Source organism: Phoxinus phoxinus (genome assembly GCF_949152265.1).
Source record: "Phoxinus phoxinus genome assembly, chromosome: 11".
NCBI classification, from domain to species: Eukaryota; Metazoa; Chordata; class Actinopteri; order Cypriniformes; family Leuciscidae; genus Phoxinus; species Phoxinus phoxinus.
Genome location: NC_136886.1, coordinates 19,609,242 through 19,631,517, shown reverse-complemented (window position 1 = coordinate 19,631,517; position 22,276 = coordinate 19,609,242). Strand labels below are relative to the sequence as shown.

The 22,276-nt window shown below is 35.7% G+C and overlaps 1 protein-coding gene and 1 long non-coding RNA gene across 2 annotated transcripts; one reads left to right on the top strand and one right to left on the bottom strand.

Moving 5' to 3' along the window:
• Positions 1–7,035: 7,035 nt before the first annotated feature.
• Positions 7,036–8,877, bottom strand: LOC307006926. The gene is made up of 3 exons (XR_013799547.1): positions 8,754–8,877; positions 8,496–8,608; positions 7,036–7,481 (listed from the first exon to the last, which is right to left on the bottom strand). It is a non-coding gene; the product is annotated as an uncharacterized lncRNA (long non-coding RNA).
• A 9,344-nt stretch (positions 8,878–18,221) lies between these two features.
• On the top strand, positions 18,222–21,882 carry glulb (glutamate-ammonia ligase (glutamine synthase) b). Its single transcript, XM_079628453.1, has 7 exons — positions 18,222–18,368; positions 19,727–19,910; positions 19,992–20,153; positions 20,255–20,401; positions 20,510–20,637; positions 20,716–20,915; positions 20,999–21,882. The coding sequence occupies exons 2-7, from the start codon at positions 19,745–19,747 to the stop codon at positions 21,312–21,314; spliced, it is 1,119 nt and encodes a 372-aa protein (XP_079484579.1). The 5' UTR covers positions 18,222–18,368; positions 19,727–19,744; the 3' UTR covers positions 21,315–21,882.
• The last annotated feature ends 394 nt before the right edge of the window (positions 21,883–22,276 follow it).

The window sequence follows — 22,276 nt, the reverse complement described above, 5'->3', positions numbered from 1 at the left end:
ATCTGCCCTATAATCATACTTTGTGAGATAAAAGTTGTTGGCATTTGACTGCCTCTAATGTTAATTTCAGATGGAGACTGAAGTGAATTGTACTGTATATGCATAGGTACGTTTTTGGAGTTTTGCAAAAATAGAGGTAGAGGCATGTATTTCCAAACTGCCTTGTACATTGTGGCTAATGAGTTATTACACCACGAGTTGAACAATTAAGCTAAATTAGTTATTTTATTATGTTACAACAATTTCCATAATTGACAATAGTTTTCTCCGTAAAAATGTTCACAGGAGTGCAGACACACACACACACACACACACACACACACACACACACACACACACACACACACACACACACACACACACACACACACACAATAATTAAATGAAGAACATTTCATTCTGCTGAACATCATCTGATAGTCACACTAGGAGCCTGTATATCCACAGCTTGAAGTCCAGCATCACTCGCAGTGCCAAAGCACTTGTTTATGTTCTCTAGTAGAGTGCTTTCAACAGTGTCAAGGGCTCTTCTCTGCGGAGACAAGGTTCCATAGCAACCAGCGCATAGAACAATTCATCTTTAGTCGCTTTAGTAGTAGCTAAAAATGTTGTTAATCAGGAGTCAATTGTGGATGGCAATGGAAAAGATCAACAGGCCATTATGACCAGGTGGATCCAAGAATAATGGTTAACAGTTTGGATTTTGTTTGCATGAGTGGAGGACTGTACTAAAACGTATCAATAATTCAACTAATCAGCTTTGACCCCGAATTTTAATTATGCTTATCTACTTTATTACAGGATTAATTACGGTATTAATAAGCATCATGAGGCATTGCTTTAAGGAGCCTTTTAATTAGTATGTTAGACTGCTGTGACCCACAGTTCTCAGCGGTGAGCATTGTGTGTGGAAACCCCTGTTGACTCCGGTCTTAGTGAGTCTTTATCGCTAGTTAAAGGTCGGGCCTGTCACTCATACACTAATCACCTGCCTGCAGTCTGTCTCTTCTGCTCATCAAACATGAAATGAGCTGATTTTTGAACTTCTATTTTTCATTTTTGTTAAACATTCCATTTGGTTTTATGTTGTACTTTCTTTCTTTTCTGTCATTTTTTTTATTTTATTTTTTACATATGAAAAAAATAAGCCATTAACCTGTATTGAATTAAGTGATTTCTTTTTTTTCCTGTTTTTTCTTCATGTGTAAAGTCTCTGGACAAAATTGCAACCGAAAATGTATGAAAGATATATACGGATTTATATTAATTCATTATTTATCAATTCGCCAAAAAGTGAATTGTCATGAAAGTGTGTCAGCATTATTTATATAGTTTTTATTAATTGAATTAGCTTCAATTTGAATTCAATTATTATTCTTTTTTTTATGTGCGTTTGTCATTTTTGCTATTTAATATTTCTAATGAAATAGTTTTCATTCATTGAAATTTTTAGTTTTAGTTTTATTTCATTTAAACGTCTAACATTTATACTTAATTTGAGATATGTTTTACAATCATTTTAGTTTTAGTTATAACATGGTTGTCATTTCAGTTCTGATCCACAAACAACAGATATCCCTTTTCAATGTGACTGTGGCCCGAAGGGATTTCCCTTTAAATTTTATCTGGAAAACATCTGCTGCCTTCAGTATGGTGACTGGATGTAAAAACATAAAGGCTGTGTCTCTGAATGACTTGAAGTATATAGAAAACTGCAACTACAATTAGAGTAACTGTTTCCCCCGAGGTCGTCTCCTTTATGGAATTATAAGTTCGCATCAGGTTGCACTCTGATGCGTTCTTTCATATCGCTCTCATCTCTTTTGCTTTTGCTAGACACTGTAGTTCATGCACGATCTTACAGTTATGTTCAGTGGTTACATCAGGTTGTCTTGCTATGCTACACTGTCAAATTTATTTTGATAAAACTGCTGGAGCAAAACTGTAACTATTTTTGTTGTCTTTAGCAACTGGTATCTTATTTAGTATATTTACATTAAAGTTGAGCTGGATGATTCTGGATCATTTTTTCCTTTTTCTTTTTTTTCCCTTAAAATATAGAAATCATGACTCTCTCACTATTTTAAATGGACAACTAAACAAAATAGCATGTAATTTACCAGAGGGTCTGATAAAATGTAAAAAAATATATTATGTATTTTTGTTTGAATTGATGATTCAATGACTCACTTATAAAAACTTCACTTGTTTCATTACAGGATGAATTGGCAAATCTTTTGAATGAATGATGCAATGACAAATACATTTTTAACAGTCACCTATTGGTGCAAAGATGTAATTGATACAATATTTATTTAAAGCACATTAATAACCAACCCAGTCTCACGGCAGTTCGTGATATGGTCACGTAATTTAATCTATTGATTCGTGGCACGGGCACGTTTATTTCGTTATTTTCGTAATTCCAGCACGTTTTTTAAAACTAATGTATTTCAATGGGAAGCATCTTTCGTGATCAAAGCACGATTCTATCTGCCTATCGGGATGCAGTAGAGAAGCTGTTTAATCAACATTTATTCACGAGATCTTATCATGGTTTATGTATTTATTTTAATTATATTATTTCGTTCTTATTGCCAGGGAAGCTGGATTGCTTTGCTGTTTATTGATATTTAAAAAAAATATGTTATTAGTAGGAAATCGCGCTGAAGAAGTCTCATTCCGAACACCTCGCGATATTTGGCATCAGTTCACGTGTTCCAGATGTTGGTAAGTAGTAAATACGCTGTCCTAATAATGTTTGATATAATGTATTTTCTGTGTGTCGAAATTAATCAGATTAGCTCAAGTTCAGTCACTGCATTATATCTGTCATCTCAACGGAGGCTTTGCGTTTCATTGCTTTCTATGAAAATGGTTTCTATGGTGATTAAACACTGTCTGTCACGTGATGTGCTTTACAGTAGGCCTAGAGTAGACCTTCAATCAGTTAATCATATTCATATCAGGTTTTTAAGTTGTACAATTAGTTCCAAAGTTGTATGTGTAGTAGAAGCACAGTAAAAACAACACCATGCTTTTACCACAGTAATATTAGTTTTACTGTGATAAGTGTAGTAAAAAGACAGTAATCACACAACTTACCATGCTTTTACCACACTATTGGTAGTTTTAATGTGGTACTTATTGTAAATGCACAGTAACCACAACACTAACCACGCTTTTACCTCAGTAACCTTAGTTTTACTGTGATGGGTAGTAAAGGACAGCAATCACAAAACTTACCATGCTTTTACCTCTGTATTTGGTAGTTTTAAAGTGATAATTGTTGTAAATTATGCATATTAACCACAACACCTACCATGCTTTTAATGCTTAATAATGTAACATCCAATATTTGTAAGGAAAATCAGTACTTTTTCCTTTAAATAATCCTATATATTATACATAATGATATTTTATTTTCTCTGTTTTCAGCTGAAAAGACCAAAAGGGCCTTTCCGACTCAGTCAGCCCATTATTGTTTGAGGACAAGTAAACGGAGGAGACGGACCACTGCAAAGACAAATATTCGCAATGGTACGTATGTGTTGCTTTTAACCCTAAATCAAACATTTTATCAAGCATTTGTTGTTTCTTAAACCTGTTCTTACAAAACCCATAGCCCAATCAGTATGAACAGTCTCAAAGTCTTAATAATTCACAAGATTTAACAAGTTGTCAAATTCGTAAAGATACTAGTACATATTTGTATACTCGTACATAATCCTGCAGCTTTTACTCCTAGTGCTCATTGGCTACTGCCTCAATTCCTGTACATATTTATCGCGATATTTGTAAATCAGTTGCGCCCCTTCTTGGATAGTAGTCTGATGTCCCACACACTGTCAGAAAGTTTATATTAATTGCATTGTGTATTCATTAAAATTATTACAAATTAGTCCCTGTCTGTTGTGTTCATGTTCCAATGTCCAATGATACATGATGTCTCTCCACACCTCATAACCTACCTCTGTTTGCAAGAGTGGAAAAGCTCATCTGACTTGTCACATGACATCAGATACGCGATTATTTTGTCGTAATCAGATCAGTTACACTGCTGATAACTGTCCCGTTTCCATATAAATCATGTTATTTTTAAACGAGTTCATATGATTATTGCTTGCTATTAAAGACATACTTTTATTCATAGAAATGCCCACATATCAGTGAACGTATAACATAAAAATGCTTTTAACATTTAATTATGCAACACTCTTTACAGAAATATATCCTACAGTTATGGATAAACTCCCAACATCATCATCAAGTCCTGTGCTGGGCACATTGGGCAACAAGTGTCCTCCAACGTATTCGATCCGTGATTCCGCATGCCAAGTTCTCCGCATCTTCCCATGGGACACTGACATTGTTCAGGTCTTCGTGAAACATCTGTCTCCATGTCTTCCTTGGTCTTCCCTGTCTCCTGCATCCTCCTGGTGGTGGATGACACTTCATCACTGTCTTTGGGTGGTGTTGTTTGGGCATGTGTCGGATGTGTCCAGCGAGGTGCACCCTTTGCTCTGTCACAGTTTCTGAAAGTCTTCATGTGAAGTCCCACTCCTCCTCAGGATCTCTTTGATATATGCAGAACCAATATTGAAAATAGTGATTTATCTTTTTTCCATATTGTTAAAGCATTTTGTTTTCTCTTTTCAGCTTCATAAACTGTGCTTGATGTCTGCCTAATGCCTTCATCAAAGAAGTGTCAGTGCGCATCAGGTGTTTTGCTAAAGGACATATTCATTGCCATCCATTAGTTCTAGTCATGCAGTGACTTCATGATGCAATAGACACATGTATATTTCTGCAAGTGTATGGCAGGTGTTTGTCCGAACAATTGAAGATAGTGAGAGTGTTCAGGAAAACCTTTAGAAAACAATCCATATTTATGGAAATCTTATTGGTGCTGAAAGAATATTACAGAAATGAGACACTTGACATAATGGACATTATTCTGAGTTTGTTACCTTTACATTTAGATGGACTTAATGTCTTACATTTAGCTTCATTAAACCTTTTATTACAGTGGTCACTATAGTAAATGTCCACCATAACTACATCTATGGTATCATCATTACATCACTACCTGGTTAATGTAAATGTAATATACCCGTGAATGTATTTTATTGAAGCATTTTCTTACTGACGTTTATAATCATTAACTATTTTAAGTTGCCTTTCATTTAGTGACAATAAAAGTGATTAATGATCACAAGGATATAGAATTAAAGGTGAGAATGTAAAACGTTGTGCTTACGTTTTTGCCTATTTGTTCTTTAAAGCGAAGAAACAAATATATTTTCACATAACAAAGTTGAATCTCATCTCTTGGTTTGTAAAAATATAATATAAAAAAATATATTTTTATATAATTAACTTATTTTTATACTGTTGTGCAGTAGGTTTGGCACTACATTTGTCTTTAAACAGTTTGACATTAAATATTGGAATATGCTTTCAAAATTGTGTGCATTCATTGTGATTTTGTTACATTTATTTGAATATAATTGATATACCTTTGATATACTATACATACACTGTAAATGTTAGAAGCACTTTAGTATATGTAATTATCTTTAATTAAAATACTGCAAAACTACCCCTGCTGTAGGCCATTGCTTATAAAAAAGTTTATCTTTCAAATGTATTTATGAATTAGTCTAATCAAATAAAAACATTTGTGTCATTGATCATGTGATCTCGTTTTTGGATGGTAACCACACAAAGGAGTCTTTTGTTTTTAAATGTGAGTTTTATAATTTAATTAGAATTAATACATTACAGCCCAAATATTGTTTGGGTTTAAATATGAAATATTTAAGGTATCTATCCCTGTAGCCGGAACCAGAAGAGATCTGTCATCATTTACCATAAATGGGCAAGTAAGTGTGACGCATCTGTACAGCTGGATTGTTATTGGCTGTGACTTTATCGCAGAACTCGCTGTGATTGGACTATCGTTTAACCCATATAAAACGGCGCTTCATGTTACAAAGTATGTTTTGGTGTTATTATTGCGTTAGTTATACATAAAGTTAATGATAAAGCGTCTCTGTTTTGTGAGAAATTGCTCCTTTACTGAGATCCCTACCCTAACCCTAAGCATGGCTGCCCATTTCAATGAACTACAGGACAATGTTTCCTGTTCCATTGATAGCATGACAGAGATATGTGGGTAATGTAGTTTAAAACGTTTAGTAATGAAACAATAAATGTTAAATACATAATATCTTTAATGGACAACTGGATATCTAAATTAGTTCATTGTGCAAACCTTTATGACATATATGAGGGACAGGCTGAAATTTGATAATTTACTGTGAGCACTTTAAAAATAACCTTTATGCCAGCTTTCCGTATATGTCAGAAAACTGGGCCCAACATTATTTAGTAAACATAGCATAAGCAGTTGTCCTGCCGATTTTCTCTTTGATACACTAACCGGACTGTGAGTTACAGCCATTTGAAATGTGCAGTTTTTTGCTCTTCTGGGGGGCCCTTGGGGGTGGAAGTGCAGTACAATCTACACAGATCTACACACACTATTACACAGGGATAATGCACCATTCAGTAAAACAAACAAAACAAAACAGTGCCTACATTTCCTTTTCACCCCCTCTGGTTGCTGCTTATATGCCTGACATCAGTAACGTCTATGCTTTCATTTTAAATGCAGTAGGCTAGTAGATGTACTAGAATGATCAACATGGATCATCTTCAATTATGCTTGAAGTGTTTATAGCAAGATAGCCACTGCAGCCTCTTGTTATTCACATAGCTTCCCTTTATTTCACTGCAAACATTGCAGTTGCAGCTTATACATGCAAGTATGTGCAACTTTTGTTGCATTGTTTTGTTGCAATTTTTGTCCCAAATATCATTAACCAGATCTAAATGTGTATGTCCTAAGAAAAAGAATCATGGTAATTAATTATATGTAGTTGTTTTTAAATTATGAACTAAACTAAAGAAATAAGAAATTAAAATTTCTCAAATATTGTTTTTATTTACTGTACCAAACACCACTTTCAATAAACAATATTCACCATACTTTATTACACAACACTTTATTGGAGGACACAGCATAAAGTTGATAAAGTAGCATAAAGACAATGAGATTCAAGATAAATAAAAATGTGTCTTCAAAAATACATTAACATCATATTAATCCATTCACAGCTGCTGAGCCACAAAATGAGTGCCAGATAATCATATTCAGTCACCTATGATACAGAAAACAGATTTGATATTGTGTTGGAAAATAATGATTCATTATCACAGCTAAACTGGTTTCTTGCTCTTCCCTGTACATGTCTCGATCATGTTCATGTTCTTCTTCCTCGTCTAAACAGTTTGTTCAGGTGTACCCTACAGTACAACAGAAGAACAGAAGATGTGATCACTGATGTGGTGTAGCTTTTTCTCAACCAGAGGAAGAAGTCTCAACATCCCATTGTCAGGCGTTCCCCAGTCCTGGTCTGAAAGTAAAGCAAAAAACACAAACAATACAAATTAAGTTGTTTAATGGACAGTCAGGTCAGCTTATGGCTACGTTTACACGCGGATGGCTATTTTCATAAACGGACATTTCACCCCTCTTCGTTTTCAAAAATAACATCGTGCACACGAACCCGTGTATATGCCGTCCAGAGCATGCCAAACCTGTAGGTGGCAGTGTAACGAGAAGCTCAAGCCCACGTTAGCCAATCAGAATCCCAAAAATAGTCTCATATTGTGACGTCGCTGCCTAAAACTCAGTTTTTCTCAGTTTACATGCAAACAAAGTTTTCCAAAATCTCCACTTTGGCCGGAGTTTTTAGAAATAATCGTTTTCTGTGATAAAAACTGGGTTTTCGTGTAAACGAGAGGCCAAACCGCAGGGAAATATCGGTGTCTTCACTTCGTGTAAACGGGGCCTATGTTCTGCGATATATTAAGCAGTGATGGGATACTCTGGCCCTTAGCGTCCACTGTCCTGCAGATTTAGCTCCAACCTCAAACCCTCCTGCCTATTGTCTATAAGTAAAGCTGAAGACTTTCAGATGTGCTCAATTAGGGTTGGAGGTAAACTCTCAACCTTAAAAAGGAGAACGCAAAAGGGCCAGAGTTGCCCGTTCCTGATTTAAATTTACAAAGCAGCAGTCAGTACATTATATAATATACACATTGATTTATTTTATATATATATATATATATATATATATATATATATATATATATATAATATTTCAGCACATTATATAAGCTAAGTACTGAACAAAAAATGTTTTACCCATATCAACAGCAACCTATTTTAAAATATCTTTAAGAAAGGCATGGTCCCTTTTGCCTTTGCAAGTAATGCTTGATTTTTTTCAAGACAACATACTCTTCTGTCACTTGTTTCAAGAGCTTCACTTGGTCAAAAATCAAGTGATAACCTGTACAATGTAAAATTGTCAACATCAAATTATGTACTACATATTACAGCATTGTTTCAATACAAGACATACCAATGGATTTGCGCACCTTTCTGTCTTCTTTGGGCACCAGATGTTCCTTCCTCACCCGAAACAAAGGACTTATTCGATTAGCTTGTGTTGATATAAGGACTGGTCTTCCTTCTCTGCTATAAAACAAGAAAGTATCTACTTACTCGTGCAATTACTATTGTTCTTGAAACATAAATTAAGACAGTTATAATTTACCTTACGATTCAGGAGAGAGCATTTGATGAGTAAATACTGATTGAAATGTTCTAGAAACTTTACCTGGGAAGGGCTGATCAAGGCAAGATCCGCTGCGACTCACTAGTAGCTCGTGTCAGGGTTGGCTCTTAAAAGAGCTGTTGAGTTTGATGTTGTAGAGATCTAAAAAAAAAGGACAAAGTAATCCTGCAATACAGAAAGGAAGGTAATTTTATTACATTACATGCAAGCAGTCAGTTATACAACTGTAGGATATATTTCTGTAAAGAGTGTTGCATAATTAAATGTTAAAAGCATTTTTATGTTATACGTTCACTGATATGTGGGAATTTCTAATAAAAGTATGTCTTTAATAGCAAGCAATAATCATATGAACTTGTTTAAAAATAACATGATTTATATGGAAACGGGACAGTTATCAGCAGTGTAACTGATCTGATTACGACAAAATAATCGCGTATCTGATGTCATGTGACAAGTCAGATGAGCTTTTCCACTCTTGCAAACAGAGGTAGGTTATGAGGTGTGGAGAGACATCATGTATCATTGGACATTGGAACATGAACACAACAGACAGGGACTAATTTGTAATAATTTTAATGAATACACAATGCAATTAATATAAACTTTCTGACAGTGTGTGGGACATCAGACTGCTATCCAAGAAGGGGCGCAACTGATTTATAAATATTGCGATAAATATGTACAGGAATTGAGGCAGTAGCCAATGAGCACTAGGAGTAAAAGCTGCAGGATTATGTACGAGTATACAAATATGTACTAGTATCGTACGAATTTGACAACTTGTTAAATCTTGTGAATTATTAAGACTTTGAGACTGTTCATACTGATTGGGCTATGGGTTTTGTAAGAACAGGTTTAAGAAACAACAAATGCTTGATAAAATGTTTGATTTAGGGTTAAAACCAACACATAGCCTACGTACCATTGCGAATATTTGTCTTTGCAGTGGTCCGTCTCCTCCGTTTACTTGTCCTCAAACAATAATGGGCTGACTGAGTCGGAAAGGCCCTTTTGGTCTTTTCAGCTGAAAACAGAGAAAATAAAATATCATTATGTATAATATATAGGATTATTTAAAGGAAAAAGTACTGATTTTCCTTACAAATATTGGATGTTACATTATTAAGCATTAAAAGCATGGTAGGTGTTGTGGTTAATATGCATAATTTACAACAATTATCACTTTAAAACTACCAAATACAGAGGTAAAAGCATGGTAAGTTTTGTGATTGCTGTCCTTTACTACCCATCACAGTAAAACTAAGGTTACTGAGGTAAAAGCATGGTTAGTGTTGTGGTTACTGTGCATTTACAATAAGTACCACATTAAAACTACCAATAGTGTGGTAAAAGCATGGTAAGTTGTGTGATTACTGTCTTTTTACTACTTATCACAGTAAAACTAATGTTACTGTGGTAAAAGCATGGTGTTGTTTTTACTGTGCTTCTACTACACATACAACTTTGGAACTAATTGTACAACTTAAAAACCTGATATGAATATGATTAACTGATTGAAGGTCTACTCTAGGCCTACTGTATAGCACATCACGTGACAGACAGTGTTTAATCACCATAGAAACCATTTTCATAGAAAGCAATGAAACGCAAAGCCTCCGTTGAGATGACAGATATAATGCAGTGACTGAACTTGAGCTAATCTGATTAATTTCGACACACAGAAAATACATTATATCAAACATTATTAGGACAGCGTATTTACGACTACTTACCAACATCTGGCACACGTGAACTGATGCCAAATATCGCGAGGTGTTCGGAATGAGACTTCTTCAGCGCGATTTCCTACTAATAACATATTTTTTTAAAATATCAATAAACAGCAAAGCAATCCAGCTTCCCTGGCAATAAGAACGAAATAATATAATTAAAATAAATACATAAACCATGATAAGATCTCGTGAATAAATGTTGATTAAACAGCTTCTCTACTGCATCCCGATAGGCAGATAGAATCGTGCTTTGATCACGAAAGATGCTTCCCATTGAAATACATTAGTTTTAAAAAACGTGCTGGAATTACGAAAATAACGAAATAAACGTGCCCGTGCCACGAATCAATAGATTAAATTACGTGACCATATCACGAACTGCCGTGAGACTGGGTTCATATCAAAGTTACATTCATAAGGTGATTTACTCTATTTTGAACGCTTCCTGACATCAGCGCTTTATATCCGAACCATAAACTTTTATCAGGACGTCTGTGATCATTAGAATTACTGAAACACAAAATGAGTGGCTGAAAAGACTTTGAAGTTGTGTCATACATCTATACATGACAACTGCTCTCTCTGGGTCAGTAGCAGCGCCAACCCAGATTTGAATGTTCTACTGTGATTTTGTCAAAGATTTAATAGACATAGCCGAATCAATGTCATTTAATCGTGCAGCTCTACATTAACATGAATGATTATAATTGTTAATAATTATGTAGTATATTCGTAATTTGCTAAGTCACAATATAAGTTGAAGTATTAATGATGAATAAGCTGATGGCATTAATACTGTACATCATCACTGTAGTCTTAGCACTTCCACTCTTTAAATTGTATTAAACTTTTAATTCCTTGAAGTTTTTTTTTTTTTTTTTTTTTTTTACTATGTATTCCTTTGTTTGCCTTTTTCTTTTTAGTAGTATTATTTTTACATATTTTTATGGGGGGAAAAAATGTGCTGCCATGATATTTATTTCTTATTTTGGCAGCGATTGCTTTCCATACTGATGTGCTTGTGTTAAGTTTTTCTTTGTTTGTGTTAATTTTTTCTTGTGTTGTCTAGGTTTTTCTTGGGTCCATTATATTTTTACCACACAAAATAATTTATGCTTATCTGACTGTCAGTTGCTTGAGAAAAAACAGATTTAAAAAAAACAGACAGATTAAATCATTGTTCTAAGATAAAAAAGCGATATATTCACTGATTGTATTACTGTAAATATTTATTTCATGATTATTATTTCAAATAATGAATCTCTAAATGCTCTAGATTGATTGCCGTTTTTCATTTAGATCAGACACTGGTTATGATTTTTGCATTTTAATTATATAAGAAGGATACATTTTAATGATAAATTAACACACTGAAAATGATGGGCATTATTTGATCAGATGGCTCCCTATTAGAATGGCACACGTTTATATCTGATCTTTGCACAGGACAGGCTACACACTCCAATAAATCCAGTCCCTCTATCATGAAATATGCATGCTAATGACCCAAGGGTGTCTGTCTCCCTAATTAATGACACCAGCACGTCCGTCAGTCTTATTCACTTACACTGTATGATGTGTGAAATCTCATTTTAAGTCCTTGAGAGATTTTTCACTTCATATTTTATTCACAGATCTATACAAACCCACCTGGACCAGCCAGCACATTTCCCCATTGTGAAGAAGAACAGTGTTAATCTGTAAAAATCTGTATACATGTTCAAATAAAAGAGTTTGTACTTCAGCTGTTTACAGATGTGCTCTGAACATTACACAACAGAACCATGTCTCTGGCTCCTGTACTCAGGGCTCAAATAAACCTTAGATTTATGATACATGTGTTTTGTAAATGAATCATTCCAAGGCTTTTGTTTGGGTGCTTCCTGCCAATGAGGTACTCAAGAGTCCAGGTGCACACGGCCAGTGCGATAAATCCATTCATTCAGATTCAGGGCGATGTCAGACACTAATCCATCTCACTGCTTATTTTTCTCACATTATGTAGACCAGAATAGCATGCAAATGCCTGATTACACAAAATATGTATGCATATGCATATCTGTCATATGCAATACTGAGGGTAGTCTGAGACATATAAGGTTGCCATGGTAGTTTGAGTGTTTAATCATTCCATTTTGAGTACAGAAGTCTTGTGCATTGTACTCTATTTGCCTAAATAACAGTCACATTTTATATTAGGTGTCTTTAACTACTATGTAGTTACATCACAAAATAAGTACAATGTATTGTGTGTTGATGTTGTATTGCAAAACACTTTTGCTGCTATTGAGGTGGGAGACGGGTAAGGTTAGGGACAGGTTTAGTGGTAAGGGTTAAGAGAAGAGTCAACAGTGTTATAATAGATGTAATTACATAAATGAATTATGTTAATTAATTAATTCATATTTTTTAAATATAAGTGTAATTTAACTGTACACAATAAGTGCATTGTATCAAATGATTGATTTAAATGTATATAGTAGTTAAAGACACCCTAAATAAAGTGGGACCTTTTATTATTCTATTTATCCATACATAAATGATTTCACTGCAGGGCTTAAACAGACAGGGGATGATTAACGTAACTTAGGAACAAGCGCAAACTCAATGAATAACCATGGAAACCTTGTCTTCTGTGAATTAAGTTTTTTTGAGTCTTGTGTGCTTTGTTTTGTTTTTTTGTAAAAAAAAAAATTGCCAAAGGACGAAAATGCAAATTTGATCATAATTGAGGGGGTTTTTTTCAGTCAATGTGTCAGCGAGTCCTCTGCATAATATTCCCACAGAAAATGGCATCATGGAAAACTGAGTACATCAGACTGGTATCCAGTCACTTTCCTCCTTGATAATCGTGTATAACAGTGAAGCAACTGGTTGCAGACGCAGTGATGTTCTGATTTGCCAGTAGTCTTCGCATGTAAGAGCAAGAACACACTGCCTCCTCTTTGATTTCACATCATCAGGCTGCTGTGGGCATTTTCATGAGAGCCTGTTCGTTCAGTGTGTGTTGTGTACAACAGAGAAACAAACTAGTGAACAAACAAAAACACATCGGAAATGCCCACTATTCAGCCAGCACCATGATGGTCTACATCTGATCTTATGTAGCTTGTGTCTGTGGTGGAACCAAAGCTCTCATGGGAAGCTTCTGTCAGTCTCCTCCCTCCCTCAGTATAGGTTATTGTGGTGCATTGCAGAGTCTGATGACTCACCCACAGGTTTCACTGATCACAGGAAATTGAAGGGTGTGAACACATGATTTATTAATATTAGCATTTAAAACCAGTGCATAAATAATAGGAAACTGATGTTACAAGTCATCCAGGACTGTGATCATATTGAAAAGCTGGTAAATACAAATGTTGTAAGCTATTATTTTTCAAGAAAAGTGTTCAAATGAAGATCCAAAAGGCCCTTCAAGAGCAAAACAACAGACCACGACAACTCCCACCTCTTGCAATATGTCTAACACCTTTTTTTCAGTTCAGATTGTTACCATGACACTGAGGCTTTGGTTAACTGCACTTGGATGCTTCAGTTAGTTGAAGTAAGTGCGACCACGGAGCATTGACAGAGTTCAGTCACTGAACTTCAGTGTAACCACAGAAATATCATATTCAAGCCCAACTGGGTAATTATCCAACCCGATCTCACGGCAATTCGTACGAATTTTACGAGGTGGCTAATTCGTACCAATTCATACGACCTCACTCGTACGAATTTGTACGTTTTTTGCTAAATCGTACATATTTTACGATTTGCCAAAATCGTATGAATTGATACGAATGACCTACTCCTGACCCCGCCCCTAAACCCAACCGTCACGTGGGTTTAGACAAATCGTACAAATTCGTACGAGTGAGGTCGTACAAATTCGTACGAATTAGCCACCTTTTAATCACTCGTACGAATTGGTCGTGAGATAGCGTTGAATTATCCCACATGGAGAATCAGCAAACTGGCCTGTCTAGCCTCCTCTCATTAGTCTCTGTGCATTAATTAAGGAAACATAGGCCTATTCCTCACACTTCTGCCTGGGTGACATGGATTGTAATGCCAGCAAGTAATTCACCCCCTTTCTTATTCCACTCTGAAGCTTTTTCAACATGTGGAAGGTTATTCAATCTAAAAAGATGTATCGCAAGTTAAAGTGTAGACCTATAAAAATTGTAAACAACTGGCCTTTATGGCTTGTAAGAAAGCAAGTATTAAAATTAACATGTTTCGAGAACATGTCACAAGAATCACGTCAGAATGGCATGACGAGATTAGGATGAGTGTTTGGTGTGAATGGAGAAGACGCTTACGTTGTTTGTTAGTTAGGAGGATCGGGTCATAGGAAACGGTCTCACTTTTTCTGATGGGCAGTGAGTCATCCAGCTCTACGTCACTGGACAGTGACATAGCCTACTCTTCGTGCATGTGAACGAGAGAGAGAGAGAGAGAGAGAGAGAGAGAGAGAGAGAGAGAGAGAGAGAGAGAGAGAGAGAGAGAGAGAGAGAGAGAGTGCAGGGGGGAGGGGGAGGGGGGATCTGCTGAATTCATTGTGACCCATGCAATAAGTAGGCTGCTGAATTCTGACCCAATGCAATAATAAGTTAGACAAAATCTCTAGTTGAATAAAAACAGACGTCCAGTATAACGATAAACACCTATGTAAATAGTTAAGATATATTTCACTGTGTGTAGGATTCACCGTAAATGCTAGATCTCATGTGTTGCCTTAGTTTCACTAGAAAGCATGACATTAATAAAGCGTAGAGCGACACCTTGTGGACATAGCACTCAATTGTCTGATCTCGTTCATGAAGTCCTGTCATTTACAACAGAACAGACTGTAATTTACAATAGACATAAAAACATCCCTCCACCATTATTTGTAATATATAATATTAACTAACTAACAAAGATGATTTATTATTAATAATAATAATTAGTAACATTACATTTTTATTATAGTTTTTACTCTAGTAGTAGTGGCAGTTCAGAGGGTGTACTATTTAGAGCTGGGGTTGTCACTCTTGAGCCCCTCCTTTAGAGACAGGCCAGCAAATATGTTTAATCCTTACCAAGCTGTGCAACTTTTTTAAGGATTATGTAAACTCGTATAATTTGTTTTCATTCGGTCATTGATGGCTAAATATCTATCTTGTTACTTACGGAATAGGCCTCATGACTCATTTTTATCAAAACAGAAATATAACATAACGGGCCTATAACATTTATTTTGTTGTTGTTGTTATAGCGAGACCTGCTCCAAAAACACAATTTATTAGGCTACTGACATGACTAGAACATTCATATTATATATGTGATGTTAAACATAATTTAATGTTCGTTTATCCATCCATTCATTTCCAAACCATTTATCCAGGGTCACAGGGATGCTGAAGGACGGATGGCCAGTCCATCACACAAAGACACACGCATGCGCTCTCTCATTCACACCTACTGTATACGGACAATTTAGTGTCTATACTACAACATTCATTATGGAGAGTTGCTCTATACCCAAATTGACAAGACACCTAATTCCAGGTTATACCCTGGCCCTGAAACCAGTACCGGTCCTACAAAACTTTGTAAAATATCGAACTGGAATTTGTGTTGCATGGGGACGCACCGTCTCGTTCACCTTCTCAGGGAACCATGGTTACATGCATAACATGAGACATTTAGATTGTTTGATTATTAATGTATACATTAATACACACCTATAGGCTATACTGACACACACTGAAAATTACATTTCATCATGGGGCATATTTCTAACGAAACAGTTGATTAATATAAATCTGGACTGGACTTAATATAAACTACGGACTGGAGTAGAGTTTTTTTTTTTAAACAAATGTAGGCCTATTGGTTTGTCAAAACTAAATATAAATTTAAAATGTTACAAAAATACATAGGCCTATACCCTTTTTTCTGCTCTGGACAGATTCTGTTTTGAAGCCATATAGCCATATGTCAAGATTCATGTCATTATCTGCCACAGTGCATGATGTCTGAGTTTTAGAAAAAAAATAATTAACACATGACTCCGCTAAAGTTGAATCTGCATTTATATTTGCATATTATTAAAAATATGTTTACATTATAGTGATATGCTACTTAATGTTTAAGAGCAAGGGGTCCCCAGGTGGTTCGAGGGCTTTAGACACCTATTGCGTATAGGGAGGACCAGCACTGCCTGAATCTTCACTAAATTTGAAGTGTATCCTACCCCAAAATAAATTATTACTATAAAATAAAACATTACAACAAATAAATGAAAGCTCAAATGTCGTGAGTATGCTCAATCAAAACTCTTTGGTCAGTATATTAATAACCAACTATTTTGATGCTTTCAATCCTCAAGAAAAAACAACACTAACTCTTTTTTTTCTTCAAGTCAAGTCATATCAAGTCACCTTTAGGCCTATTACTGTAGCGCTTTATACAATTGTTACGAATTAAGTAAAAATCAAAGAGAACAAAACCATCCATAACAATTAACAGGGATCCAATCAAGATCCCTGGAGTCCCCACTCTCACTCCCAAAGCTTCAAAACATCAAAACACAAAAAGTGCAAAAAGTTAATTTGTTAACAACACAAAGTAAATACACTTCCATGTAACACAATAGCCTACTTATTGTTTCAAAGCAGCTTTACAGTGATACCAGGAAAATTATGCATTTTGGCTGCATGTTCAGCTGAAGTCAGTATGTGTTTATTCAGTTCCGTTGTAAAGATAATCAATTATTAAATTAGTTGATTTCATCATCACTCCAGTATTGAGACAGCTGGTCGGCAGAGGACCTGTCTGGTTCTTGTAGTCTCTTCTTCACAAGGAATTGTCTATACAGTCTCTGCTAACATTCAGGGGCTGCGTTGTGGTCGTGTTTAGGTGCAGACCAACTGGCCCTTTAGCCTACCATGTCTTTAGTTTCATATATGCTCTATTTTACAGACTTATAACAAATAGTCATACAATTTAGAAGAGTTTCACATCATTTACACTATTATACAATTATATGTGATCATACTCTTTTCTTCCAATTGCATTCAGATGCAAGACTAGATTACCACTTCCACTTGAACATATTTTCAAACAAAACTTTGTTTAGCCAATAAAAGAATTAGGCCTATACCTATATAAAAAAAATGTTTATCAAAACTCAAATAGCATAGTACTCAAAGCTTTACACAAAACCTGTGAAATACAGTGTTGTCGAAAAGTCTGAGGCCACTAATGAAAATTGTTTACTTATTTCTGATTTAATATGGAGCCATGAGCACAACAGGGTGGTTATAGGCCTTCCATGAGATGCCTGTTATTCAGTGGACCAAAATGGAGGACCTATCTGAATTTCAACCTTTAAGCAGTGAATTGTGGCTAGTGTTTTTACTAGATAGGGCCTACTTCTATAATGTTTCACGTACAAAACTTTCAGCTGTGCGTGTTTGCTGTTTCCACAACACCACTAGAGTGCGTGATAGACCATGTTTTTAGCGTCTTTTTTCTTCTTCTTGAAATCGAGAGTCGTTGTACTGGCTGCAGATAGAGCAACAGTGCTTTGGTCAGTGGACGGACATTATGTTCAACTATTAAAAGATGAGGTAAAAATGATTTACATCCACAGAAAATGTGGTCCTGATGTCCTTTGTCTAAGAAAGACATCCGGAAATAATGGAATGACCCGCCCATTTTCAATGGCGTCCAATGAAATGATCCGTAATATGACGACACCTAGCCAAACTCAAATCACGTTATACCTCATCCAATCAGAAGCGAAAGGATCTGAAACCCACTTTAAAAGTTCGGCCAAAGCAAACGCTGTTAGTTTGGAGGATGAGAGGCAAACACACAGGAATATTTTCTAAAACCCTCTGGAAATACAGCCACTCCTTAAGTGACTATTTATACTCGCTGATAGGTATGTATCTTCGCTAGTATTAATCAAAACGTGTTTATAGTTGGAGTGAATATTCTGGTTAAACGATGTTTAAATGCCATGTTTTAATCTGGAGTGTATAAATGGGTGATTTCGTAGTTAAAATCGAGGGCTTTTGTGTGTTATCCTGAACCGCTTTGAATGTAACTTTTGAATTGCTTCGATGCCGTCACAGCAATATGTTGCATCAGTTATATTAGCCAATGCCAAGCATTTGAATGGCCTAACGTTAGTTGAACATTGTTTGTTCTGCCGGTTAATTCTTCCCACTGATCCTTATTACGTTCTGTGGTTTGTGTTAATGACGTTGGTTTCGTTTTATTGCTTAACATTTATGGCAATATTAACTTCAGTAAATTGATAAGTCGCTCGCGCTCGGTACTCTATTGTCTGAGTTCTTGCGTAATGACCTGAGTGGCTCAGCCGACCACGTTGTTTAGGGAATCATTTGCGAGCTCTAACCGGTCAAAAGTTTAGAATTGGAAACATTACTATTTGTAATCCTTTTTAAAAAGTATCTTATGCTCATCAAGTTGGCCTTTATTTGACCAAGTACAGAAAAAAACTATAATATTGTGAAAGATTACTATTTATTTGAAATACTTTTAAATATAATTTCTGTAATCCTAAAATGAATTTATCAATCATTTAACGTTACTCCAGTCTGCAGTGTCACACGATTCTTCAGAAATCATTCTAATATGCTGATTAATTATCAATGTTGGAATAAAAAAAATGTAGGGTTCATTCATGAATAAAAATGAAAAGGAACAGCATTTATTTAAAACTGAAATCTTTTATAACAATATACCGTTTAAATGTTTTGGGGCAGTAATTATTAGTTTTCTTTGTTTTGAAAAAGTAATAGTCTTCAGTAATAAGTGTGTGTTAAGTGAAAAAAGAAAATATTTCTGTTTTGATTGAATGTTGTTCTTTTTAACTTTTTATTCATCAATGAATCCTGAAAAAAGTGTCACAGGTTCCAAAAAAATATTAAGCTGCACAACCGTTTCCAACATTGTTAATTACTGCGTATCAAATCAACATTTTAGAATGATATCTGAAGGATCATGTGACTGAAGACTGGAGTAATGGTTGATAAATTCAGCTTTGCATCAAATAAATTATTTAAAAGTATAGTAAAATAGAAAATCATTAATTTCACTATTACAGTTTTCTGTATTTTTGATCAAATTAGTGCAGACTACTTTTATAAACTGTGTGTATATATGTATATATATATATATATATATATATATATATATATATATATATATATATATTAGTTACACGCACATCTTTTGAATGCTGAGTTAATTTACAGTGTTGTCTCCTGATAGGTTTGATATAGCACCACCATGGCCACTTCAGCCAGTTCCAAGCTGAGCAAAACTGTGAAACAGCAGTACTTGGACCTCCCTCAGGGAGATGAGGTTCAGGCTATGTACATCTGGATTGATGGAACCGGAGAGGGATTGAGGTGCAAGACCAGAACTCTGGATTCAGAACCTAAGACCATTGAAGGTAGTTATTGTCAATTCAGATGATCATATTTGAAAACTCTTTTCAGTTTTGGAAAAATTAGTATTTGTATTGTCTCTGTAGAGCTTCCTGAATGGAACTTTGATGGCTCTAGCACATATCAGTCTGAGGGGTCCAACAGTGACATGTACTTGATACCCCAAGCCATGTTCAGAGACCCTTTCAGAAAGGATCCCAACAAACTGGTTTTGTGTGAAGTTCTCAAATACAACCACAAACCTGCTGGTGAGTAGATTTCAATACCGTAATTGATATCGGATAATTAGTTCTACTGGATGATATTACATTTGAAGGTGTTATTAATGTTTCTTGTGTTGACCCTTAAGAAACCAACCTCCGTCAGATGTGTAAAAAGATCATGGGTATGGTGCAGAACCAACATCCTTGGTTCGGAATGGAACAGGAGTACACCATTCTCGGTACAGATGGTCATCCATTTGGTTGGCCCTCCAATGGCTTTCCTGGACCTCAAGGTAGATGTCACCTATGGATGGTTTTGGAAGGGCTTTTATTTTATTATTAAATCCCAGACTCCTGTTGGTTTAATGGTTTAATGAAATTAATTTGATTTATTTCATTAGGTCCATACTACTGTGGTGTGGGAGCTGATAAGGCCTATGGACGAGATGTTGTAGAAGCCCATTATAGAGCCTGTTTGTATGCTGGAGTAAAAATCTGTGGTACTAATGCTGAAGTCATGCCTGCACAGGTAAAGTTTTACATTTAGAAAACCATTTTTCAATTGAATATAGAAATGAGTTGCTGATGTTGTCTTGTTATTCTTCAGTGGGAATTCCAAGTTGGCCCATGTGAGGGCATTGCAATGGGAGACCATTTGTGGATCGCCCGCTTCCTCCTGCACAGGGTTTGTGAAGACTTCGGCGTTGTAGCCACTTTTGATCCAAAGCCCATTTCAGGGAACTGGAATGGAGCTGGCTGCCACACCAACTTCAGCACCAAGGAGATGCGTGAGGAAGGGGGTTTGAAGTAAGTGTGTGAAAGGAAGCCTTGCATCTTCCCCAACCTAATTATGGTTTTGGTTATGCTAATCAAATGTAACTTCATTTTAGATATATTGAGGAGTCAATTGAGAGGCTGGCCAAGAGACATCAGTACCATATCCGTGCTTACGATCCTAAAGGAGGGCTGGACAATGCCAGACGACTGACTGGCCATCACGAGACCTCCAATATCAACGAGTTCTCTGCTGGAGTGGCTAACCGTGGTGCTAGCATACGGATTCCACGATCTGTTGGCCAAGAAAAGAAGGGCTACTTTGAAGACCGCCGTCCCTCAGCCAACTGCGACCCGTACGCAGTCACCGAAGCTCTTATACGCACATGTCTGCTCAGCGAAGAGGGTGAAGAGCCAATGACATACAAGTGAAATACTGGACTGAAGCGTCATTGAAGTAATATCTTACTGACGGCTTGCATTTTGTTCATTAGTCCATGTGAAATGAGGGATGACACTAGATGGATCACTTCCCTGTTTGTTGGTTGTAGAAAGGCTCATTGAGTCAGTTTATATCCTACAAATTTAGCTTTCTCTCTGCCAGTTACTTTTTCAAACCGATTTGTGGGTGTAATTATATTTGATTCTGGCAGGAATCCTAGTTTGATAGAGGTAAAAGTATGCACCCATGATCGCTATAAATTCTTCTACTTGACCTTTATGACTAAAGCTGTTCTTGTGTATTGATCCGTTTTAAGTATGTTATACATTGTTTTTATAAACTAACTGTAGATATTTAAATTTTTTTTTTTATTGTAGTTTTTTTTTTTTTTTCACCAGTTTATAAATTATAGTACGTTATCACAGGGACCAACATGCATTGTTTGTACTAATATGGCTCTGACTGTTGCCTGTTCAAAGGGTTGTGCATTTTATTGTTTGCGATGCCATGGCTCAGAAATTTAACTTGTCTCTTTACATTAAAACACCAAGAATTTGACTAAGATGTGATTTTTCTCTGTAGGATTCCTCCCTCCTATCAGTCCTCTTGGAACGATTGCTACAATTTTACATTTTTGTAGGCTAGCCTGGAAGTTAGCGTCACCCTAGTTCCCTTGACAAAAACCAAGCAACCAATTCAGAAAATAAGCTCTGTGACTAACAAAAGTTTGATTCTATCATGTTTTGTTCATGCAAATCTTTCATGAAAAAATTTGGAAGCCTAAAAACAATCACTTAAAGTGAAATGCAAAATTTAGGAAACTATATCACGGTTGCAATGTCCTCTCTATTAAGGTTCACGAAGACATTCAGTCTTTGATTAAAAGTTTTCCCTAAAAGTCTGAGTGAAAATAGTTTGAAAAAAGTATGAATATGTAAAAGTGGACTAATGG